The 24,058-nt window shown below is 42.2% G+C and overlaps 1 protein-coding gene across 5 annotated transcripts in view; it reads right to left on the bottom strand.

The window, feature by feature from the left end:
- Window positions 1–24,058, bottom strand: part of LRP1B (LDL receptor related protein 1B) — a 2,071,868-nt gene that overhangs the window by 80,825 nt on the left and 1,966,985 nt on the right. For all 5 annotated transcript variants that reach the window (XM_073647246.1, XM_073647248.1, XM_073647249.1 and 2 more), the window contains exons 75-76: window positions 13,341–13,475; window positions 532–651 (exon numbers count right to left, since the gene is read on the bottom strand). In XM_073647246.1, the coding sequence (XP_073503347.1) occupies window positions 532–651; window positions 13,341–13,475 (255 nt within the window). The remainder of the gene's footprint in view (window positions 1–531; window positions 652–13,340; window positions 13,476–24,058) is intronic.

Here is a 24,058-nt window from a genome sequence, read left to right as displayed (position 1 = left end):
ATTACTTTGTTTAGAACTAGAAGGAAGTCTGCATACATTGAGAATTCATGTTTACAATCCATACGTTCTATGTGACGGCATTTTTAGACTACCTTAAAGAAACAAGAAGTGTTGTGATTAGGACTTACTCATATTAATAAGCCTTTCAAGGGCACAATTTTAAGTGCCAGGGTCACATATCGAAATATTCAATTTGGGCCCCATGCTAATGACCATCAGGCCCCTCTGAACGCTCAGACACCTCCCTTTCCTCGCTAATCACTGCCATGGTTCGCAGTTCTACCCGCTATGCTACAACCTATCCATGAAGAAAGGGTAGCAGTGTAGGAGCGATTGGTGGGGCTCTGGGGGGTGTCAGAGCAGGTAGAACTGCAGGCAGACCACCCAAACTATAAATGTAATTATAAAAGGGTGGGCTATTATAAAAAGGAGCTATGGATGTTATTATTCCAGGGGGCGCAGAAAATACAGTTACCAAATTATGACTTATCAGCCTTAAATAGAAGTATTATTTAAAAAATTCCAATTTACCTTTGATGGTGCAACTGCTGCCCCCTTCTATAAAGTTTCTGTCACAGGAACAGTGGTAGGACCCCTTCAAATTAGTACAGTGATGGGAACAGCTTCCTAGGAGTAAGCACTCATTGACATCTATAACAGAAGAAAGAAGACATATTGTATTAGGGCGAATAACAAATGTGGACATGTCAGACGACATGGGGGCATAACAGGGTCTATGCATTTCTAGGACACCTGGGTAACCAAATGATAACTTGTCGCTAATAATGGCGGCTGGAGTTTAAAAACAAGGGTTAAGGAAGGACTTAAATCACTAAAATAAGAAAATGTATTCCATAGTGATAAGATGCAAACACTTTATGTTTCATTTTGATTATCACAGGTTTTGGGCTTTTTTTAGTGCTTTCGCAGGGATTGTGTAGAAGCAGAAATAAAAAATAATACAATGAAAATGCTTTAAAAAAATAAAAGTGTTTATAATTTATTTTTATTAATTAACAAATTGCAAAGTGAATGAACAAAACAGGAATCTAAATCTCATCAATATTTTTGTGCCCACTCTTTTTGCCTGAAAAACAGCATCAAGACTTCAATTCTTCGAGGTAAACTTGAAAGCAATTTTTGAAGGAACTTGGCAGTGACGTTGTTCTAAAGATTTTGGAGAACTAACCACAGATCTTCTGTGGCTATAAGCTTAAGGTATGTTCACTCTTTGTGTTTTTGCCAGTTTTTTCCTCGCTGTTTTCCTTTGACATGGAAACAAGTGACTTAAGCATACCCGAAAACACAGGAAATGGGGTGCAGAAACATGGCAGCATATGCTGTGGACTGATTAATCAAAATGTGAAATATTTGGCTACATCAGCCTTGTTTTTCACTGAACAGTTGGAAAGCCGCACAATAATGGGAACAGTGAAATAGGTGGAGGGTCCTGCAAGTTTGAGGCTGCATTTCCGCAAATTGAGTTGGAGGCTTGATCAAGATTAATACTGTCCTCAATGTGGAGAAATACAGGCAGATATCTTTCCATCATGTAATATCATCAGGGAGTCGTCTGATTATTCTGCAGCCGGACAATGACCCCAAACATCCAGACCATGTCATTACGAACGAGGCGTCCTGGAAGTGATGATCCAGCCCCATAAAGACTTAATATCAGAAGGATTTGCACAAGCTGACATCCACAGAAGATCTGTGCTTAGTTCTCCAAAATGTTTGGAACAATCTCCCTGTTCCTTCAAAATCTGTGTGCAAGTGACAAGTGTACATAGAAGAATTTATGCTTCGCGATAATTTCCTCTGTTGGATCCAAAGTTGAAAGAATCAATGGAGGTTGCAAATTTTTTGCATTCTGTATGGTTCAGGTTATGTGGAAAATACAAGTCCATAAAAAGTATGTGCCTGGAAAATATCTAAATCCCAACTCTTTTATGAATTCTCAAGCTTCTACTTCTCAACACCTGCAGCAACTTCGTGTAACATCTTAGGTGTTCTTGGAGAGAAAAAAAAGAAAACTTCACTTTCTATGGCTGAAAAATCTGTTCTCAATAATCATCTCTGGCAGCGGCACCAGAAACATTATCTTCCATCCCACAGGATACTCGGGAGAGAATGTGCTTTCTAAGCCTGTGTATCACTAATCCGTGCTGAATTCATGATGTCTTCTGTCTGGCGCTGAGCGGAGAAAACCAACGGGCTGACAATAGTCACACTTACTAGTGATGGGACACTATGTTTATTTCTTCAAAGAACTCCATATACTTTGTTCCTTCGATCAACAGAGGTAGAAAGTCACATACATAAGATATATGAAAATCTGCACAACGAGGCTTCTTAAAGTGTAACTCCAACATATACCTAATAATGTTTCATGCAAATAAGTTAAAAGTTAATATTGATTCGGGGCTCAAAACAAATTGGTCAAAGATCATAGATTCTTCCATTATTTCCTTTTGTTTCCAACATGCCAGAACATATCTTTAAGGGTGCCTTGCCTTTAAGTTGACTATGCCTTTATTAATCAATGATACGACTCAAAATAGGGCTACATTCACACATGTGTGTGACACATCCTAGCGATGCCTGTTTGTTCTGGGACAGTTCACTGACCCATAGTGTTTCATTTTGAAAAATGGATCAGCGTCTCCAGTGTGTCAGACTCAGATCACATCCTATATTCCCATTTATTTTGCAGATCATACTCCACCATTATCGACTATGTGGATTCTTTTAAAACTGATGGAACACGTAAGACAGACTTTGTAATTCAGAGATCCATTCGGGCTTCATCTATTTTTTAGCAGATCCATTGTTTAGAATCAATGGATAAAAAAAAGTTCAGACAAACTATCTGCTTCCGTTAAAAAAGCGAATGAGAAAAAAACGGAAGAAACGAAGATGACACCTGAGAAGAAAAAAAAAATCGATCCATTTTTTGTTCGAGTCCTGCATGTGAAAAAATGGACAGTAAACAGGCAGCACTCAGACCAACATTATTCAATGGGGCAGTGCAGATGAACAATTTTTTTCAAGGACCAAATCTGCGTGCAAAAAAAATCGAGGAAAGGACCAGTTTCTTCTTTGTGCCGGATGAGACTTGCCCATTCAAGCCTATGGGCGTGCTAAAATAATCAGTTTCACAAGAAGCCGACTATATAGAATCTGATTTTTAAGGACAAATTATAATTCTTTAAAGTAGGAAACTATTTAGTTTTGTAACTATTTAATAAATGCTACTGTTTAAAAATGGATTGCACACAATGACAAAAAAATTGTGCAAAAATTCACTTATTCATTGTATATTTTACCATCCATGAGAAATGGAACGATTTTTTTTTAAGTGTTATAGTAGTTGAAAATCTTATTTTTTCAACTGATAAGATGTGTTTGTTCCCAAGAAATTAAGAAGACCCTTGGAAGTTCTTTTGTTTTTTTTATTCAAATGATATTCAAATCGATCACTAAGCAATAGATCCGTGAGTCACGGGAGCAAAATGGAAGTAAAGCGGTAGCAATCCGATATGCATCCGTGTTTCACAGCTACCCGTTGGCTTGTACAGTATGAATGAGGGCGTTCCACAAACATGAAGAAGAATAGGACCTGCTCCGAGTCTCATGGATCTTACAGATTTGCAATATTCATAAATATATGTATAGATCCATGAAACTCTATGGCTCCATGTGTTATATGAGAAAAATCAGACAGCACAGAGGAATTTCACACAGATATGTGAATGTAGCCTAACACTGATATAAAAAATTACATTTCAGCTTGTAATATGCTATTAAAACACTTTCCCCAAAAAATACCAATCACAAATTTGGCAGTGATGAGACCGAAGCATGGAACAGCTCAAAGCCTGGTTGCACGCTCTTTGACATATCTGAAGGGAAAATGGTACAAAGCAAAACATAAAATTTGAGCTCCTGCCATGATGTTTCCCAATGCATCAGCATTCCTCTTCCTATGATAGGAGAGGTGCTAGTGGTTTTTTATTTTATTTTTCATCCCCATCTCCAAAAAATGGTTAAAAAGGTTGTCTAACGCCATTTTTTTCTCAGGGATTGTTGCAATCTATAATAATTTAAAAAAAATGTATACTTAATACCCCTAAAGTAGCTCCTCCATACAATTCCTTTGATTGGCTGCAGCCATAAGCTGAGTGGAACAAGAAGTTGTTGGACTCCCAAACCAGTCAGCTGACTGCTGCAACCACTCACATTCTTGAGTGGTCCCGTGACTGTAGAACTGGATGTCATCTCCTTCTTCCACCAAAGCAGCCTGCTTGAAAGTGATGGGCTAAAGAAGGTGAGTATGACTTCTGGTATCATTATAGAACAATCCCAGCCTGTTTCTTTCAAAAATTGGACCTGGACAACCTTTTTATAAAACTTAATTAGTAAGGTATAACAGTGCCATTGAAAAAAAAATCCATCTCACTCCGCAAAAATGCAAGTCCTCATAGTTATGGATCCTTCAGGCCTGAGCACTAGTGATGAGCGAGCACTAAAATGCTCGGGTGCTCGAAGCTCGGGTCGAGCACATTGGAATACTCGGGTGCTCGACCCGAGCAACGAGCCCAATGTAAGTCTATGGGAAACTCGAGCATTTTTCTGGCGGTCCCCCCCGGCAGTCTGCAGAAGGTCAAAAATTGCCCAAATCGATGGGAACAGTGCTCAATTAAACATCAGGCAGGCAGAATATATAGGCAAACAGACAGGCAGGGTATATAGGAGGGTGCATGAAAAACATAGCAGGGCACTTGGAACACACTAGAGCCCTTCGATCTTCATGCACCCGTCTCTTTAAAAAAGCCGGCTGGCAATTCAGCAGCGGCATACACTGGTACCAGACAATTTAGAACAGAAAGAATAGAGCATCACACATAGATTAGATAGATAGAAACATGTCAGTCACATATATAAGAAGTACAGTGACAGTGTTGGTTACTGTACTTGTCATTTAGTGTTAAAGGATTTATTAAAAAAAAATAATAGTGTTTTCATGCACCCGTCTCTTTTTAAAAAAGCCGGCCGGCAATTTAGCATCGATACCCGACAATTTAGAACAGAAAGAATAGAGCATCACACATAGATTAGATAGATAGAAACATGTTAGTCACATATATAATAAGCATAGTGATAGTTTTGATTACTGTACTTGTCATTTAGTGTTAAAATAAAGGATTTATTTAAAAAAAAAATAGCGTGGGGTTCCCCGCAATTTTAGTCTCTAGCGGAGCTTAAGCAGACGGCTGGGGCAGATGTTTGAAGCCTAGGAAGGGGGTAATACCCACGGAGCTTCCGAGGCTACTAATATCAGCCCCCAGCTGAATACCTAGCCTTTGCTAGCTATTAAAATGGGGGACCCCCAAAAAAAATGACGTGGGGTCCCCCCTATTTTAATAGCTAGCAAAGGCTAGGCAGTCAGCTGGGGGCTGATATTAATAGCCCAGGAAGGGTGCCATGAATATTGGCCCCCTCCCAGGCTTGAAACACCAGCCTTCAGCCACCCCAGAAAAGGCGCATCCATAGAATGCGCCAATTCTGGCACTTAGCCTCGCTCTTCCAACTGCCCTGTAGCGGTGGCAGCGGGGTAATAGGGCTGGGGTTGATGTCAGCTTACAATGCCAGCTGTCATCAAGCCCAGGTTAGTAAAGGAGAGGCGTCTATAAGACACCCCCATTACTAACCCCATAGTCAAAGTTAAAAAAAACACAAACACCCAGAATAAAGTCCTTTAATTGAAATAAACACACAATTCTTTAACCCCTTTAGAGCCCATGCCGTATTAGTACGCACATTTGCGTACCCCCCGTTCAGTGAGGGCTGCTGCGCTGAGCCCTCACTGAATCGAGCACATGTCAGCTGATTCTTACAGCTGACATGTGCCCGCAACAGCCGCGGGTGGAATTGCGATCCACCCGCGGCTGTTAACATGTTAAATGCCGCTGTCAATCTCCGACAGCGACATTTAACGCACGCTTCCGGGTTGCGCGTCATAAGCACCGCCCACCGGCGACCCCGTCACGTGATCGCGGGTCACCGATGGGCGTGCATGACAACCCAGGGTCTGCAGCAGACGCCTGTGGTTGTCATGATCTCGTCGCTATGAGCGCCACCTATTGGTCGGCGCTCATAGCACAGGACCATTTCTGCTATATGCAGGGGATCTGCTCGTCCCCTGTATGTAGCAGAGACGATCAGACAACTGCTGCTTCTAGTCTCCTATGGAGACTATTGAAGCATGCAGTAAGTGAAAAAAAAATGTTTTTAAAAATATAAAAAAAATAAAAAAAAATATAAAAGTTTAAATCACCCCCCTTTCGCCCCATTCAAAATAAAATATAAAAAAAAAACCCCCACATACACATATTTGGTATCGCCGCGTTCAGAATCGCCCCATCTATCAATACAAAAAAAGAATTAATCTGATCGGTAAACGGTGTAACGAGAAAAAAATTCTAAACGCAAGAATTACGTTTTTTGGTCGCCGCAAAATTGCAATAAAATGCAATAACGGGCGATCATAACATCGGATCTACCCCAAAATGTTATCAATAAAAATGTCAGCCCGGCGCACAAAAAATAAGCCCTCACCCAGCCTCAGATCCCGAAAAGTGGAGACGCTACAGGTCTCGGAAAATGGCGCTATTTTTTTTTAGTTTTTTTTACCAAATTTTGGAATTTTTTTTCACCACTTAAATATAAAATAACCTATACATGTTTGGTGTCTACGAACTCGTAATGACCTGGAGAATAAGAATGGCAAGTCAGTTTTAGCATTCAGTGAACGTGGTAAAAAAATAAAAATAAAAAACAACTGTGGTATTGCACTTTTTTTGCAATTTTACCACACTTGGAATTTTTTTCCCGTTTTCCCGTACAAGATATGGTAAAACTAGTAATGGCGTTGAAAAGTACAACTTGTCCTGCAAAAAATAAGCCCTCACACGTCCATATTGTCCAAAAAATAAAGACGCTATGGCTCTGGGAACAAGGGGAGCAAAAAACGAAAAAGCAAAAACGACAAAACCCAAGGTTGCGAAGGGGTTAATGTTCTAAATTAAACCATACATACCGTATCGCCCATTCTAGCTGAAGCCAATGTCTTCTGCAATAAAAGTAAAATAATAAACCAATCTCATCCTTACCTTTCCATGGTTCCCAGGACGGCTTCAGCTCTGCTACATTCACATGACAGGCTGGATCGCAGCCGAAAGCTGCCATCCAGCTTGTCATCCTTCATAGACACTGCAGAGCGCAGGCATGCTTGCGCTCTGCAGTGTCTCTGAAGGATGACAAGCTGGATGGCAGCGCTCAGCTGCGATCCAGCCTGTCATCTCAATGCCATCCCAGCGTAGGAGAATTCTCCTGCTCAAGCGCTGAGCGCAGGAGAATTCTCCCACGCTGTCAGTGACGTGCATGAGGTGAGCTGAGTTCATTGGACATGAACTCGGCTCATCTGGATGCCGTCACAGCGAGACACTGAGGAGCGCAAGCATGCCTGCGCTTCTCAGTGTCTGCAGCATGGCAAGCTGGATGGCAGTTTTCGTCTGCGATCCAGCCTGTCATGTGAATGTAGCAGAGCTGAAGCCGTCCTGGGAACCATGGAAAGGTAAGGATGAGGTTGGTTTATTATTTTATTTTTATTGCAGGAGATCTCTGGCTTCAGCTGGAATGGGCGTGACGGTAAGTATGGTTTAATTTAGAACATTAAAGAATTGTGTGTTTATTTCAGTTAAAGGACTTTATTCTGGGCGTTTGTGTTTTTTTTAACATAGACTATGGGGTTAGCAATGGGTGTGTCTTATAGACGCCTCTCCATTACTAACCTGGGCTTGATGACAGCTGGCATTATAAGCTGACATCAACCCCAGCCCTATTACCCCACTGCCACCACTACAGGGCAGTGGGAAGAGCGAGGCTAAGTGCCAGAATTGGCGCATCCTATGGATGCGCTATTTCTGGGGCAGCTGATGGCTTGTGTTTCTAGCCTGGGAGGGGGCCAATATTCATAGGCTATTAATATCAGCCCCCAGCTCTCTGCCTAGCCTTTGCTAGCTATTAAAATAGGGGGGCCCCACGTCATTTTTTTTTGGGGTCCCCCATTTTAATAGCTAGTAAAGGCTAGGTATTCAGCTGGGGGCTGATATTAGTAGCCTGGGAAGCTCGTTGGGTATTACCCCCTTCCCAGGCTTCAAACATCTGCCCCAGCCGTCTGCTTAACCTCCGCTAGAGACTAAAATTATGGGGAACCCCACGCCAATTTTTTTTTTAATAAATCCTTTATTTTAACACTAAATGACAAGTACAGTAATCAACACTATAACTGTACTTATTATATATGTGACTGACATGTTTCTATCTATCTAATCTATGTGTGATGCTCTATTCTTTCTGTTCTAAATTGTCGGGTACCGATGCTAAACGGCCTGCCGGCTTTTTTAAAGAGACGGTGCATGAAAACACTATTATTTTTTTTTAATAAATCCTTTAACACTAAATGACAATTACAGTAACCAACACTGTCACTATACTTCTTATATATGTGACTGACATGTTTCTATCTATCTAATCTATGTGTGATGCTCTATTCTTTCTGTTCTAAATTGTCGGGTACTGGTGTATGCGGCTGCTGAATTGCCGGCTTTTCATGTTTCACTGTGAGCACTGTTCCCATCGATTTGGGCAATCACTGTAATGCCACAACCACCATGGCTGTGGCATTACAGTGAGTGGCAGACAATCCCTCCATGATTGGTGCTCTAAATAGCGCCAGACATGCAGTGGGGGGCACGAGCTCCCGCCCGAGCATCTCGAAAGTACTCGGCGAGCTCTGAGCATCTCGATTACTGAGATGCTCAGACGAGTACCGAGCAGTGGCGAGCATGCTCGCTCATCACTACTGAGCACCAATATAGACTTGATATTTAAGGGCCAAAAATGGATCTAAATGGAATAATTTTCATGATGTTTGACCTTCTTTTACATCAATCTGTTTTTTTGTTTTTTGGGTTGCGGGGGCAGCATGGTATAGCCTACCATGCTATTCTATCCTCCAAAAAAGAAACATATGATGCAAACAAATATTTTACAACAGAATATAACTCCAAGTAAATCAAACTTCTGTGAAATCAAACTGCCCACTTAGAAAGCAACACTGATTGACAATCAATTTCACATGCTGTTGTGCAAATGGAATAGACAATAGATGGAAATTATTGGCAATTATCAACATACACTCAATAAAGGAGTGGTTCTGCAGGTGGGGATCACAGACCACATCTCAGTACCAATGCTTTCTGGCTGATGTTTTGGTCACTTTTGAATGTTGGTTGAGCTTTCACACTTGTGGTAGCATGAGACGGACTCTACAACCGACAGAAGTTGCTCAGGTAGTGCAGCTCATCCAGGATGGCACATCAATGCGAGCTGTGGCAAGAAGGTTTGCTGTGTCTGTCAGCGTAGTGTCCAGAGTCTGGAGGCGCTACCAGGAGACAGGCCAGTACACCAGGAGACGTGGAGGGGGCCATAGGAGGGCAACAACCCAGCAGTAGGACCGCTACCTCCGTTTTTGTGCAAGGAGGAACAGGAGGAGCACAGCCAGAGCCCTGCAAAATGATCTCCAGCAGGCCACAAATGTGCATGTGTCTGCACAAACAGTTAGAAATCGGCTCCATGAGGGTGGTATGAGGGCCCGACGTCCACAGATGGGGGTTGTGCTCACAGCCCAACACCATGCAGGACGCTTGGCATTTGCCACAGAACACCAGGATTGGCAAAGTTGCCACTGGCGCCCTGTGCTCTTCACAGATGAAAGCAGGTTCACACTGAGCACATGTGACAGACGTGAGTCTGGAGATGCCGTGGAGAGCGATCTGCTGCTTGCAACATCCTTCACCATGACTGATTTGGCAGTGGGTCAGTAATGGTGTGGGGTGGCATTTCTTTGGAGGGCCGCACAGCCCTCCATGTGCTCGCCAGAGGTAGCCTGACTGCCATTAGGTACTGAGATGAGATCCTCAGACCCCTTGTGAGACCATATGCTGGTGTGGTTGGCCCTGGGTTTCTCCTAATGCAGGATAATGCCAGACCTCATGTGGCTAGAGTGTGTCAGCAGTTCCTGCAAGATGAAGGCATTGAGGCTATGGACTGGCCCGCCCGTTTCCCAGACCTGAATCCGATTGAGCACATCTGGGACATCATGTCTTGCTCCATCCACCAACTGTGGATGCACCACATACTGTCCAGGAGTTGGCGGATGCTTTAGTCCAGGTCTGGGAGGAGATCCCACAGGAGACCATCCGCAACCTCATCAGGAGCATGTCCAGGCGTTGTAGGGAGGTCATACAGGCACGTGGAGGCCACACACAATACTGAGCCTCATTTTGACTTGTTTTAAGGACATTACATCAAAGTTGGATCAGCCTGTAGTGTGTTTTTCCACTTTAATTTTGGGGGTGACTCCAAATCCAGGCCTCCATTGTTTAATAAATGTGATTTCCATTGATGATTTTTGTGTGATTTTGTTGTCAGCACATTCAACTTTGTACAGAACAAAGTATTCAATGAGAATATTTCATTAATTCAGATCTAGGATTTGTTATCTGAGTGTTCCCTTTATTTTTTTGAGCAGTGTATATGTCTTTAATTTTCCATTTTGGAAAAAGAGAAATTAAAGGTTTAATCCAAAGATACGTTTTTAATTAAAATAATAATAATAATAATTGTAAACGTAGATTCAAAATGTGATGTGAACATAGTCTAGATTTGTCAACTTGTTGGCTCCTTTTCCAATTAAGATTGCTAGATTTCCTTTATGGCTGCCGGCAAGAATTAGTGGCATGTACAAAATCTAATTACTACAATCTCAATGAGGCTGAACCCTGAGAGGGACAGGTCAGATTTACATTTACACTATAGATCTTCGCGTCATGGAAATGACCTAACCAAACACTCCACTTAGACATACAATCAGTCAGGGAGCCAGGTTCATTTTTCTTCTAGAGGTGGCAGGTGGCCGGCTGTTCTTCAAGTCAAAGGAACTAAAATAAAAGCTTTGTACACAGATATGTTTGCTGAACTTGAAACATTATTTAGTGACCTATCTTGGTCATAGCTCCAAGTTAACAAAATCAAAAACTCTTCTAGATGACCTCCTAAAAAGAGTTAAAGATGGTCTTCATAGAGCGGTGGTCTTCTCTAAAGAAAGTGGAAACTATAAGTATTATCTGATAGGACTGAAAAACTTCCAAGGAAAAGGTTTGCTGCGTCTGCTTCAATTCTACTTTAATTCTGTTATCCTCGTACAATAAAACTTATTGCATCTCAATTTTTTTAGTCCAAAAATTAAAATTGGTTCTTATGAAAGGGAACCTGTCATCTGATCTATGCTACCTTAATCGTGGGCAGCATGAATCAAAGTCTTGCTATACAATTGCAGGTGAGTTTTTGATGTTGCAAATTTTCGGCACCATTTCAGCACCAATTAAATAAAATAGATTACTTGATTTTTTTTTCAAAAATATGCAGCGTAAAAAACTCACCAACAGTGTACCTCATGTTGGGAACGTAGCCTAACTCTCCGATGTTCAATGCCGCTGTCAATCTCTGATAGCGGCATTTAAATGGAACGTTTGCCGATGCCTGCAGGCTCCCGTCAGCCCCTTGCAGCATGATCTCAGGGGATTGAGAGGGTACACTGTCACTGCCACCTCAATCTTCTTCTGAAGCTCAGTCATAAGGTAGGTGCAAATAACACCACTGATTGGCTGCATCCTGTGTACACTGTCACAAAGTGGCCAATCAGTGGTGGGGGCGGGGTTACACAAATTAGTTGGACTAACCGGCACAAAACACCTAGTCCTCTAGTGATAATCTCCTGCTGATAAAACACTACTGAGCAAGTAACACATCGCTGGAATCAGAGTCTCTGCTCCTACATCATACTGCTTTCAGATTAAATATCAAAAACGTGGTGATAGATTCCCTTTAGACTAAATTTGACAATTTCGGGCAGGATGTGCCAAAATTTGGAAAATATATCTCCTGATGTCTAGGCACACTAAGGGTAGATGAAAAATAATGGACAGCGCTCAAACCACTGTTATTCAATGGGGCAGTGCAGATGAGCTGAATCTGCACGTGAAAAAAAAAAATCTCAGCATAGGCTAGTTTCTTCCTTGTGTTGGATGAGACTTGTCCATTCAAGCCTTTGGGTACACTGGTGCAAGCCCAGCCTAAGGCTATGTTCACACCTTCAGTATTTGGTCAGTATTTCTCATCAGTATTTGTAAGCCAAAGCCAGAAGTGGGTGAAAAATGCAGAAGTGGTGACTAGTGATGGTGATGAGCGAGTATGTCTCATTAACCCTTTCAGCAAGCACGCTCGGGTGCTCACGGAGGATTTAGGCGTGCTCGTCATTTCTTTTACTGTCACTGCGGCGGCATGTGTCACGACTGTTAGACAGATGTGACAAATGTAGAGATTGATTGTCAAACAGGCAATCCCTGCATGTGTCACATCTGTCTAACAGCCGTGACACATGCCGCCGAGGCGACAGTAAAAGAAATGCCGAGCACGCCAAAATGCTCGCCGAAAGGGTTAATGAGACATACTCGCTCATCACTAGTGGTTACATGTCTCTACTATACTTTTCCTCGATTTGTTCCACTCCTGATTTTCTCTAGGACCGATTCTACGAATGAAGCACTACCGCAACACAACGGTCTTTAGCTTTCCTCTTTTGAAGACCATTTTGCATTTACGTACAACCAATTCCTAGAACGCGGCTTAAATCTTCGTATTCCTGCTTCTGTGTGATAATACCTGCTGTTATAAGATATGTAGAAGTATAGAAATTACTTTTATTCTTCTTCTTGTATACATTGCCGAATTCCTCCAGGGATTAAAACTCTACCCTTCCCAATATATATAGATATGTATATGGAAAAAGACAAGTTCATATTGACTCCATCATGTTGACTGTATAACACATAGTCATTAAATTCTTCAAAATCTTATGATGTTGGTTTAATTAATTGGCATCGCTAATTCACTGCAGAATTAAATTCTTTAATTCCTTTCATGTGTAAAGCGGCGTCTCTATATTTTGGCTACAGCAATTCTTCATTATGTGATGTGATTCTTTCCTAGGTTACGCATGGAGAATTAACTTGTCCCCGAAGACAAGACTGCAGCTTTCTCTCTAATAAACCAATAGCGTTTAGAATGGATATCACGTTTTTGCTTTTTTTTTCCCATCATCCGAGCTCGCGGAGTTTTTTTTTTTTTTTTTGCATGCGATCTGAAGCACCTACCTTCACATTGTCTGTTCTTTAAGTTTCTTTGGAAGCCGGTCTTACAGTGACAAAAAGCAGGTGTGCTCGTTTGATTACAGTAGGCATCGTCTCCGCAAGGATTTACCTCGGATTCGCAGGAGTATAAGCTCGGCTCTGAAGGAAATTAAAATTCAACATGAGCGCTCGCTCGGAAATCAACAAATCAAATCAACGCAAACGTTAGTTTTGAAACTCTTTGCATATATATATATATATTTTCAGCTCAGTCACAAAAACCTGTGTGTAAGACAAAAGGAAGATAAAAGAAGGATTTCTACTGCTGGTATTACAAAAAAAAAATAAAAATAAAAATCAACAAAGACAGTAGACAAGAAAAAAATGCAAATATAGGGAAAAAAGTTGCAAAGACTCAACAACAAAAAAAATCATAGGAAAAAACAAGACAAAATGGAAATTTAGATGCAGATATGACATTATAAATATCCATTCGCGAAACTGTTTTCCTTCACCATAATTCTGCAAATGGCGGCGCGCTGCGTGCTGATGCACAAAGAGGACTAAGTGTGCACACATGATGAACAAGACCCCTTCATTTTATGCTTGGGTGAGGTATGCAAGTCGGTGGAAAAATAAAAATTACTGATACAGAATCAGCTTCTTTTAAACTTTGTCCATTTAAAAGGGTTGTCCTGTTTTAGTGTACAAGTCTGCAGTCAATCTTTGTGACTGCAGACTTGTGAATCTTCACATCGTGTGTACTGAGCGTTGTGAGGACTCTTCTTTGCCAGTGCTGGGAGAGGCGGACGCGTGACTGCAAGTAGGTGATTTGCATATATGCTGTTACTTGTCGACTAGGCATATGCAGCCTCTCTCAATCCAAGGCTGGATACGACTAGTCGGAATGTGGCTGGAAGAATGCAAATCGCATAATTGCAGGTAGCAGAGAATCCTCACCATGTGCAGTGCGCGTGCTGTGAGGATTCAGAAATCTGTAGCGCATAGAGTGACACATACAGTGATGACAGATTTGTACCCTCAGACTGGACAACCCCTTTACTTTCAATATTTAAGAAAAACCTGTGATGCTGAGAATGCAGCATGGCAGCTGATTAAAGAGCAGAAAGATCTGAGCAGATTAATATATATTTATTTGTAATGAGAAAATTATACAAGTATATCTCTGACTATTTGGGGTTTAGGAGGAGTCCAATGGGAGGTCCTATGTATTATCAGACTTCCCTGCATGAGTGTGCATACAGAGATAGCTGTTAATCACTAAGTAAGACCACTCACTGGACTCCCAAGCCTAGAATGAGCGGACGTTTAAATGAATTAATGAAGTATACTCTATTGGACTGCTGGAGATAGCCTGAATCCCATAGAAAATGAGCTGAAGGCGCATGCCGAGGACCTAAATCCATTATTCTGGTGTTCAGGGTAGGTCTCAGCAGTCAGACCTGAATAGGTGATAGCTGATTCTTACCTTTAATCTTTTCCCACAAATACATATGTATCTATTGAGAACATTTTTGGCTAAAACACGGTGCCTGCAGATTTGATTGCAGTTTCAATATGGCTGGTTTCCTTTACAGGGTTTTCTGTTCCATACTTTAAGTTTACAAATTGTCCCAGTTATTGTAAAAAAATAAGTAGCAGAATATATTCACCTATTGATCACCTGCTGCTCCTCTGTAACATTGGATGTGTCCCTCAGTAGTCTCCTCTCTTTATCTTCCACCATTGTAACGATGGTGGATGTATCCAATCCCATGTCAAAGAAATCAGAAAAGGAGAGGAGACCGGTGGGGGACATGGCCAATGGAACACAGGAGCAACAGGTGATTGATAGAGGAGTATTTGCATCCAATCATAAGCCAAAAATGCCAGAAGAAAAGGAGAGGAGACCGGCTGGGGCATGACCAGTGGGACAGAGGAGCAGTGAGTGATTGATAGGCGAGTATGAAATGTCAGCAACAATGTCCCTACATGATCCCCCTTCCTCCCTCAGGCAGGGACGCCGACTTGCTCACTGCCACGGCTGAGCTGTTCCTGTTCCTGCCGCAGTATTTTACAGGACTTGTGCATGGTGAGTAGGCCCCCTGGGAGTGTGCTTAGGGCGGGAGCGCTCTCCGCTTTCTAAAGGGACAGTGCGCGCACTTGTCAATATCATCAAGACATCAAGTACTTAAGGAACCCTCCCCTGTAGGGAGGTGCCAGAGCGATGTTAGTGTATAGTGTGTACACTTCCAACTTAGTTTTAAGGTACCTGTATCCATCCTACCTAAACATGATCCTGTCTGAACCTGACCTTGTACCTGTCCTGATTGCACCTCATCCTGTTCTGGATTGTTCCCATCTGTACCTCGTTCCGCTCCCGTCCAGTCTGAACTATCGCCTGAGATCCTGTACCTGAAGTCCGACCCTGTGTTCCTGAAGCTTCCCTGCCTGTACCAGTTCCAGTATCTGTTCTGTCAACCAGCCATACCACATCCATCCATTCTGTGAATCAGTTCCTGGCTGGTCTGACTCTCCGAGTTCCTCCCAGCTTATCTGCCACTTTGAGGTCAGCTGCTGTGGCTCCGGGGTCTGTCCTAAAGTGGTACACGGCATCCACCTGCGACTCAAGTCTAACCTCTCCATCAGGGGCTATAGTGAAGAAACAGGAGGTCGCTTAGTTATGCCCCTCCAGGCTCTGCCGGTCGGTGGCACAGTGGTTCAACAGCCATCAGCGTAACAGAGTATTTGCAAGTTCTCATCTTTTTCCCCACTATACGTAAACGTAAAAAAATGGGTAAAAGCCCAAACTCAATGTCAACACAAGGGATTTAAGTGATCCGTACACATTCAATGTAAGTCACTGGAACCCGGGCGTGGATCAGTTTTGATGGGCAACTATTTGGTATACATGATGGTCACTCACTGATCACCCAACAGCAGATTTCAGAAAAAAATAAAAATTTAGCATATTGCTGGAGGCGCCTATTCCCTTTGAAAAACACATGCCCACTTGGCCGATAGCTCAGAATTGCTGGCAGAGTGTAAATTCCACATGGGTGCAATAAACGTGTGATGTAAAAACACAGTTTATCTCTTAACATAGAGCCTTTAAATACATTTATGATTCTTATTAAAACATACAAAACACGCACTTTTTAAATCTTGTAGAAACTTCTATGAAAAAAGCAGCAACTTTGAACGTTTTGCAAATCTTAAGAATTTATTAAGTACATCAGACAGGGCTTTCCATAAAAAACCCAGCACTGGGCATTCTGCTGCGATGTGAAGAAAATATAAAGTGCTTCCTCGCGGCTGTAATTCGCTAAATACTCCGGCCGGACCATCGCTACAATATTTTCTGTTTTAAATGCAAACCTTTTAGTAAGAGGCAAAATGTCAGTGCGGACGGTATATCACGCTGCAGACCGGCCGTATACATGTCACTGCGGTTGGGGCTACCGGTGTAAAATTTTCATTGGAGTTAAAATGAAATATTCTCAGTACTGAGGATTTCTATCTGAGCCATAAGTTGAGGTATATGTCCCTTGTAGCTAGAGAAAAATACACAAATATGACATACAGAGTAATGATGTAGCCGGAGATCTGTCATCTTGGCGTTTGGAAGAAAAACTATACTGGAGGTGTCGAAAAAATATGGCATCATAATGCAATACAGAAAATAATATATCTGAACATGTACAAATCACTGGAAAATGTCTACATTGACGAGCACATCACCAATACTTTATTATTCCCAAAGTTGGGAAATTTACTCCCCATTGCAAAGAAAATAACAAAACATCCCCAAAGGGGCACTTTGGTGCAAATTTTGGTGCAAATTTACATTAACTTCTCCCAATTTGTAATCTTTTTTATAACATTGTCCTATTAAAAATTGGGTCAGTCGGCATCGACCACCGCAGAATTACTTAAAGGTTCATACTATTACTTTTCAATATGATGTTCACAAAAAAGAAACAGACAGTTCAATGAAAAGAAAAATTGCAGAATCAGGATCTCTTGGAAGGCATTGAAACTCCTTGTAGAAATTAAGAAAGTGTAAGTAATCTGGAAAATGGAAAACCCCTATACTCGCTCCGGCCTGCCCACCAAGTCTAACACTGAGCCTCCACCGCTGCAACTGGTCTGTTATTATAACCCCACTGTTCTAGGAAAGTAGTGAATGTCCCAAAACAAGTGAAAAATCCAAATAGTAAATGCAACTTTTATTAGATAAATAAAGCATATATGGCAAATAAAAATGTAGCGCCACGAGGGTTCGGTCGCTACAGGGGTATTGCACCTCTGCCAGAGGTGTGATATTCCACTCCCGGGTAAGGATGGAGTATGGACCAGGGCCCAGTTAGCTGCATGCATCACACACACCCCATTTCCGGGGGACAGCTCAACGGTGCTCCCATTAGACAGTAATGCAGGCACGACAGAATCTGTCCCTGGCTGGAGTGGGGAGGGGGGAAGAAAACCCAGTGATGTAGGAGCAGAAGGGGATGGTTTCTGAGCATAGATAGGAGCCCATTGGTTGCTGGTCACCTGAGCTCACTCACTAGGGGAGGTATATGAGGTGGGCACCATCTTAGTTCTGTGGGCAGGAGGAGAAGTTCAGTCAGTGGAGTGAGAGAAGGAGTTCAGCCGGAGAGGGCTGACAGGGAGCTGTGGCTCAGTCTGGGCCCAGCTCCACGAGGCAGGCCTAGAGTGAAGGCCGGAGCCAGAAGGAACAGGAACAGAAAGGAACAGAAACAGAAAGGAACAGCAAAGAAAAGAGAAGTACCCAAAGTGTAGAAGGGCTCAGAAACAAGAAGGCAGAAGGGACCCTGAGAGCCCATGAGAATACCGGGTGAAGGGTCAGGCAGATTAAGGGTACCGGATCCCAAGTTGGTGGAGGAGAAACTACACTCAGCCAAAGACCGGAGGTCTTGATCATTTATTGGTGCGACACCTCACCAAACCTGCTAGGAAGGCACCATATAGGACAGCGGGGAACGGGGCCCACGTTTACCCGAGCAGATCCGCGGCAGCTGGACAAAAGTTGGTCACTGGTGGGGCAGGCCAGAGAAAGGATGGAAGGGGGTCCTGTGCCATATTCCTGAACTGCCTGGGGGTTGACCGAGCCCCTCACCGGGTGGACGCAGCACGGCTCGGGCGGTCATTGCTGACACAAGTGACTGGGAATATACGAACTGTGAGTAAAAGACCCTGGACTGCAACACGTTGTCTTTGTGCTTTTTGCTTCGCCAGCACTAATGGTACTGGGACTCCCTGCACCATCACCCCCACCATCCACTACACTGCCCTGTGGCTACACTCTTCCTGTGGGGAGTTACACTACCTTAGCTGCATACACCATCAGCCTCAGCGGTCTGCCTTGCAGCGGCGGTTCATAATAGCCGCAATCCACGGGTGGCGTAGTCGGACATTACCTACAGCACATAGCGGACTACCACTGGTCTGACCACCCTGGGCCATGGAACTGGGTCGCCACCACTACCCCCATCGTCTCACTATTGCCCAGCTCCGAGTGCCCCAAGGTCCAGGGGGCGAGTCAAAAACATATAAGAGCAAAGGTCCCTCTTAAAACAGGAAAGCAGAAATAGCCTAATGGTGCAAATACAGAAGATAATAAATATACTAATGTGGTTACAGGAGAAGGTATCACTCACTAAATAAGGGATACTCAAATTTCCTAACACATATATATTAGACAATAGCCATCCGCTGAAAGATCATTATGATTTGTCATTTTTACCTGTGAGATGGGATCTTATATGAACAGTGGGGAGATTATCAGGCATCGCTTCTCACCACAATTATGCGAGTTTCGCTTGGCTTCTTCTCGGGATAAGTCCATGGATAAGTATATTTTTGAAATAAAAGTTGCATTTGCTATTTGGACTTTTCACTTTTTTTTAGGGACATTCACTACTTTTCTACAACAGTGGGTTATATTCCATGCTTTGAGAAAGCAAAAATATGAAATGCGTGTCAGGAGCTGCAAGGAGAGAACCTGTGGTCCGGATACTAACATGGATAAGCACTAGCTGGCTCTTATTTAAAGCTCTTCTTTGTACTTGGGCACTTTAGAAGGGGATTTGTATTGGTATTATACCAGGGATTCTCCTATATGCCTTCTGATTTATTTTCTTCTGGCTTTCTAGTGTTTTTCCCCCTACTGCACTTATCCACTGTGCAATCCCCTTACATGTTTTCCAGGTCTCCTCCTTTGTACAAACCTTGATGCTATAGATGGCAAATTATGTATATGTTGTTTTTATGCTTTTCTAATAAAATTATATATTTTTTAACATTCCATTTCTTTTTGGTGGTTTATGGTTACTCTATATTCTTGGGTATTCTTTGGTGTGTGTTAGGAGTACTCCACCTTCTTGACTTATTGAACTAGCAGCTTGAGTTCCGAAACAAAGAAGTTTCAGAAGCTAGAAAAGTGCTCTCTATATAATAAAAACAAACTCAAATTTCCCATGTCTATTTACTTTCAGCCTTTTTATACGATAAACAACAAAGTTGTCATAATTAATAACGTCACATATAATTGGCCATGTCCAAACACGGGCTCAGGCAAATAAATGCCAACTCGTTCAAGTGTTTGTCCTTATTAATTGTCATTGCAAAAGCCAGTTTTACTGGAAATTGTTGTCTCTTCAATTTAAATGGTAGTCCTGTTTCTGATAGACATAAATCAATTCTTGGTATAAATACCTTATCACCTTCAGCTGATCCTGTTAAAATCTCTGCCTGAAGAACATCTCCATTCAATGATGTTACAACTAATCGTGTACCATTTCAGCTAATGTTTTTCTAAGACTCACCTCAACATTAAGCTCTTTAAGTACTAAGATTGACATATTAATCTCTTACCACCTGCTGCCCCCTGGTGGTAGAGCTGATGTTTTTCTCGGACTCCCTTCAACATTAAGCTCTTTATGTAGTAAGATAGAGGGAGAACACCATACATTTTTTGGATAATAATAATAATTTTTATTTTTATAGCGCCAACATACAGTTATATGAAAAAGTTTGGGCACCCCTATTAATCTTAAGCTTAATGTTTTATAAAAATTGGTGTTTTTGCAACAGCTATTTCAGTTTGATATATGTAATAACTGTTGGACACAGTAATGTTTCTGCCTTGAAATGAGGTTTATTGTACTAACAGAAACTGTGCAATCTGCATTCAAACTAAATTTGACAGGTGCATAAGTATGGGCACCCTTATCATTTTCTTGTTTTAAATACTCCTACCTACCGTACATTTTACTGACTTACTAAAGCACTTTTTTGGTTTTGTAACCTCATTGAGCTTTGAACTTCATAGCCAGGTGTATGCAATCATGAGAAAAGCTACTTAAAGTGGCCACTTGCAAGTTGTTCTCCTGTTTGAATCTCCTCTGAAGAGTGGCATCATGGGCTCCTCAAAACAACTGTCAAATGATCTGAAAACAAAGATTATTCAACATAGTTGTTCAGGGGAAGGATACAAAAAGCTGTCTCAGAGATTTAACCTGTCAGTTTCCACTGTGAGGAACATAGTAAGGAAATGGAAGAACACAGGGACAGTTCTTGTTAAGGCCAGAAGTGGCAGGCCATGAAAAACATCAGAAAGGCAGAGAAGAAGAATGGTGAGATCAGTCAAGGACAATCCTCAGACTACCTCCAGAGAGCTGCAGCATCAACTTGCTGCAGATGGTGTCACTGTGCATTGGTCAACTATACAATGCACTTTGCACAAGGAGAAGCTGTATGGGAGAGTGATGTGAAAGAAGCCGTTTCTGCAAGCACGCCACAAACAGAGTCGGCTGAGGTATGCAAAAGCACATTTGGAGAAGCCAATTTCTTTTTGGAAGAAGGTCCTGTGGACTGATGAAACCAAGATTGAGTTGTTTGGTCATACAAAAAAGCGTTATGCATGGCGGCAAAAAAACACAGCATTCCAAGAAAAACACTTGCTACCCACAGTAAAATTTGGTGGAGGTTCCATCATGCTTTGGGGCTGTGTGGCCAATGCCGGCACTGGGAATCTTGTTAAAGTTGAGGGACGCATGGATTCCACTCTGTATCAGCAGATTCTTGACAATAATGTTCAAGAATCAGTGACAAAGTTGAAGTTACGCAGGGGATGGATCTTTCAGCAAGACAATGATCCAAAACACTGCTCCAAATCTACTCAGGCATTCATGCAGAGGAACAATTACAATGTTCTGGAATGGCCATCCCAGTCCCCAGACCTGAATATCATTGAACATCTGTGGGATCATTTGAAGAGGGCTGTCCATGCTCGGCGACCATCAAACTTAACTGAACTGGAATTGTTTTGTAAAGAGGAATGGTCAAAAATACCTTCATCCAGGATCCAGGAACTCATTATAAGCTACAAGAAGCGACTAGAGGCTGTTATTTTTGCAAAAGGAGGATCTACTAAATATTAATGTCACTTTTCTGGCGAGGTGCCCATACTTATGCACCTGTCACATTTAGTGTGAATGCAGATTGCACATTTTCTTCTAGTACAATAAACCTCATTTCAAGGCAGAAACATTACTGTGTCCAACAGTTATTACATATATCAAACTGAAATAGCTGTTGCAAAAACATCAATTTTTATAAAACATTAAGCTTAAGATTAATACGGGTGCCCAAACTTTTTCATATAACTGTATTCCTCAGCACTTTACAATTTTAGGGGAGGCTTATACAGACAATACAGAAGTTACAGAATAAGCATAAGTCAGATATTAAAAAGGAGTGAGGGATCTGCTCGCAAGCTTACAGTCTATGAGGTAAAAGGGGAGACACAAAAGGTAACATGTACATATGTTGTATAATACAGCCATAATACACAAAATCGGGTATGTACTTAACACTATATGAACTGGTTGCCAGCAAGTATATGTACAGTCCAGACAGAGGCTATTAACTGCATGGATGGTATGAACTTGAATTTGAAGAAAATTTTTAACATGGGCCAAACTAAAACAGTTAGATAGTGTGTTGAGGCGATAGCCCAGTCTAAAGAAATGGGTTTTTAGGGCATGCTTATAACTGTGGGTATTGGGAATTAATTGAACTGTCCTGGGTAGTGCATTCCAAAAAATTGACGCAGCATGCAAGAAATCTTGGAGACGGGAGTGGGAAGTTCAGATTATGGAGGATTTTAGTTTGAAGTTATTGGCAGAATGGAGGGCACGGGTAGGATGGTAGACAGACAAGGGAGGAGATGTAGGGGGATGCTGAAGCATGGAGCGCTTTGTGGGTAAGCGTGAGAAGTTTATATTGAACTCTGTATTGGATGGGCAACCAGTGCAATAACTGGCACAGGGGAAAGGCATCGGTGTAGTGGTTTGTGAGGAATATGATCCTGGCTGCTGTGTTCAGGACAGATTGGAGAGGGGAAAGTTTAGTAAGAGGGAGACCGATTAGTAGAGAGTTGCAATTGTCCAGGCAAGAATGAATAAGAGCTACAGTAAGAGTTTTTGCCGAATCAAAGGTAAGAAAAGTTCTGATTCTTGAGATGTTTTTGAGATGTAGATGACATGAGCGAGTGAGTGATTTGATGTGGGAAGTGAAGGAAAGATCTGAATCAAATATGACCCCAAGACAGCAGGCTTGCTGCTGAGGAGTGTTGGTTGAGCCACAAATGGGAATGGCAATATCGGGCACAGGTAGGTTAGTGGAGGGAGGAAATACGAGTAGTTCAGTTTTTGACAGATTCAGTTTTAGACAGAGGGAGGACATAATGTTAAAGACAGTGGAAAGACAATCACTGGTCTTTTGTAATAATGCAGGGGTGATGTCCAGAGAAGAGGTGTATAATTGGGTGTAATCAGCATAGAGATGGTACTGAAAACTGAATCTGCTGATTGTTTGTCCAATAGGAGCAGTGTATAAGGAGAAAAGAAGGGGGCCTAGGACTGATCCTTGAGGAACCCCGACAGTAAGGGGAAGGAGAGAGGAAGAGGAAAGACACAGAGAAGGAGTGGTCAGAGAGATAGGAGGAGAACCAGGAGAGAACAGTGTCCTTGAGACCAATAGAGCAGAGCATAGTGAGGAGGAGCTGGTGATCCATGGTGTTCAATGCTGCAGAGAGATCTAGGAGAATCAGCACAGAATACTGACCACTAGATTTAGCTGTTAGTAGATAGTGAGGGCAGTTTCAGTAAAGTGTAAAGAGCGGAAACCAGATTGTAAAGGGTCAAGAAGAGAGTTATCTGAGAGATAGCGGATTCGATGGGAGTGGACCAGGCGTTCCAGGAGTTTAGAGATAAAGGGAAGATTGGAGACAGATCTGTAGTTGGCCGTGCAGTTCTGGTCAATGGATGTTTTTTTAAGTATTGGATGTATGCTGGCGTGTTTAAAGAGGAGGGAAAGATACCAGATGAGAGGGAGATTTTGAAAATTTTAGTTAGGTGAGTGGTGACAGCTGGAGAAAGGGACTGAAGGAGATGTGATGGAATAGGGTTACTGGTGCAGGTGGTAGGGTGAGAAGATGCAAGGAGCCTGATCACTTATTCTTCCGTGACTGGTTCGAAGTCAGAAAGTGAGCAAGATACAATGTGGGAGGGAGGAGCATGCATAACATTTGGGTATTGGGAGAAAATTTCTTGTCGGATATGGTCAATTTTTTCTTTGAAATAATTGGCCAGATCGTCAGCGCTGAGATCGGTGGTCGGGGCCTGTGCTGTTTGATTAAGGAGAGAGTGAAAAGT

Source organism: Phyllobates terribilis, unplaced genomic scaffold (genome assembly GCF_046119375.1).
Source record: "Phyllobates terribilis strain yellow unplaced genomic scaffold, ASM4611937v1 Scaffold_9__5_contigs__length_417890890, whole genome shotgun sequence".
Taxonomy (NCBI): domain Eukaryota; kingdom Metazoa; phylum Chordata; class Amphibia; order Anura; family Dendrobatidae; genus Phyllobates; species Phyllobates terribilis.
This window is presented reverse-complemented; position numbering and strand designations above follow the sequence as displayed.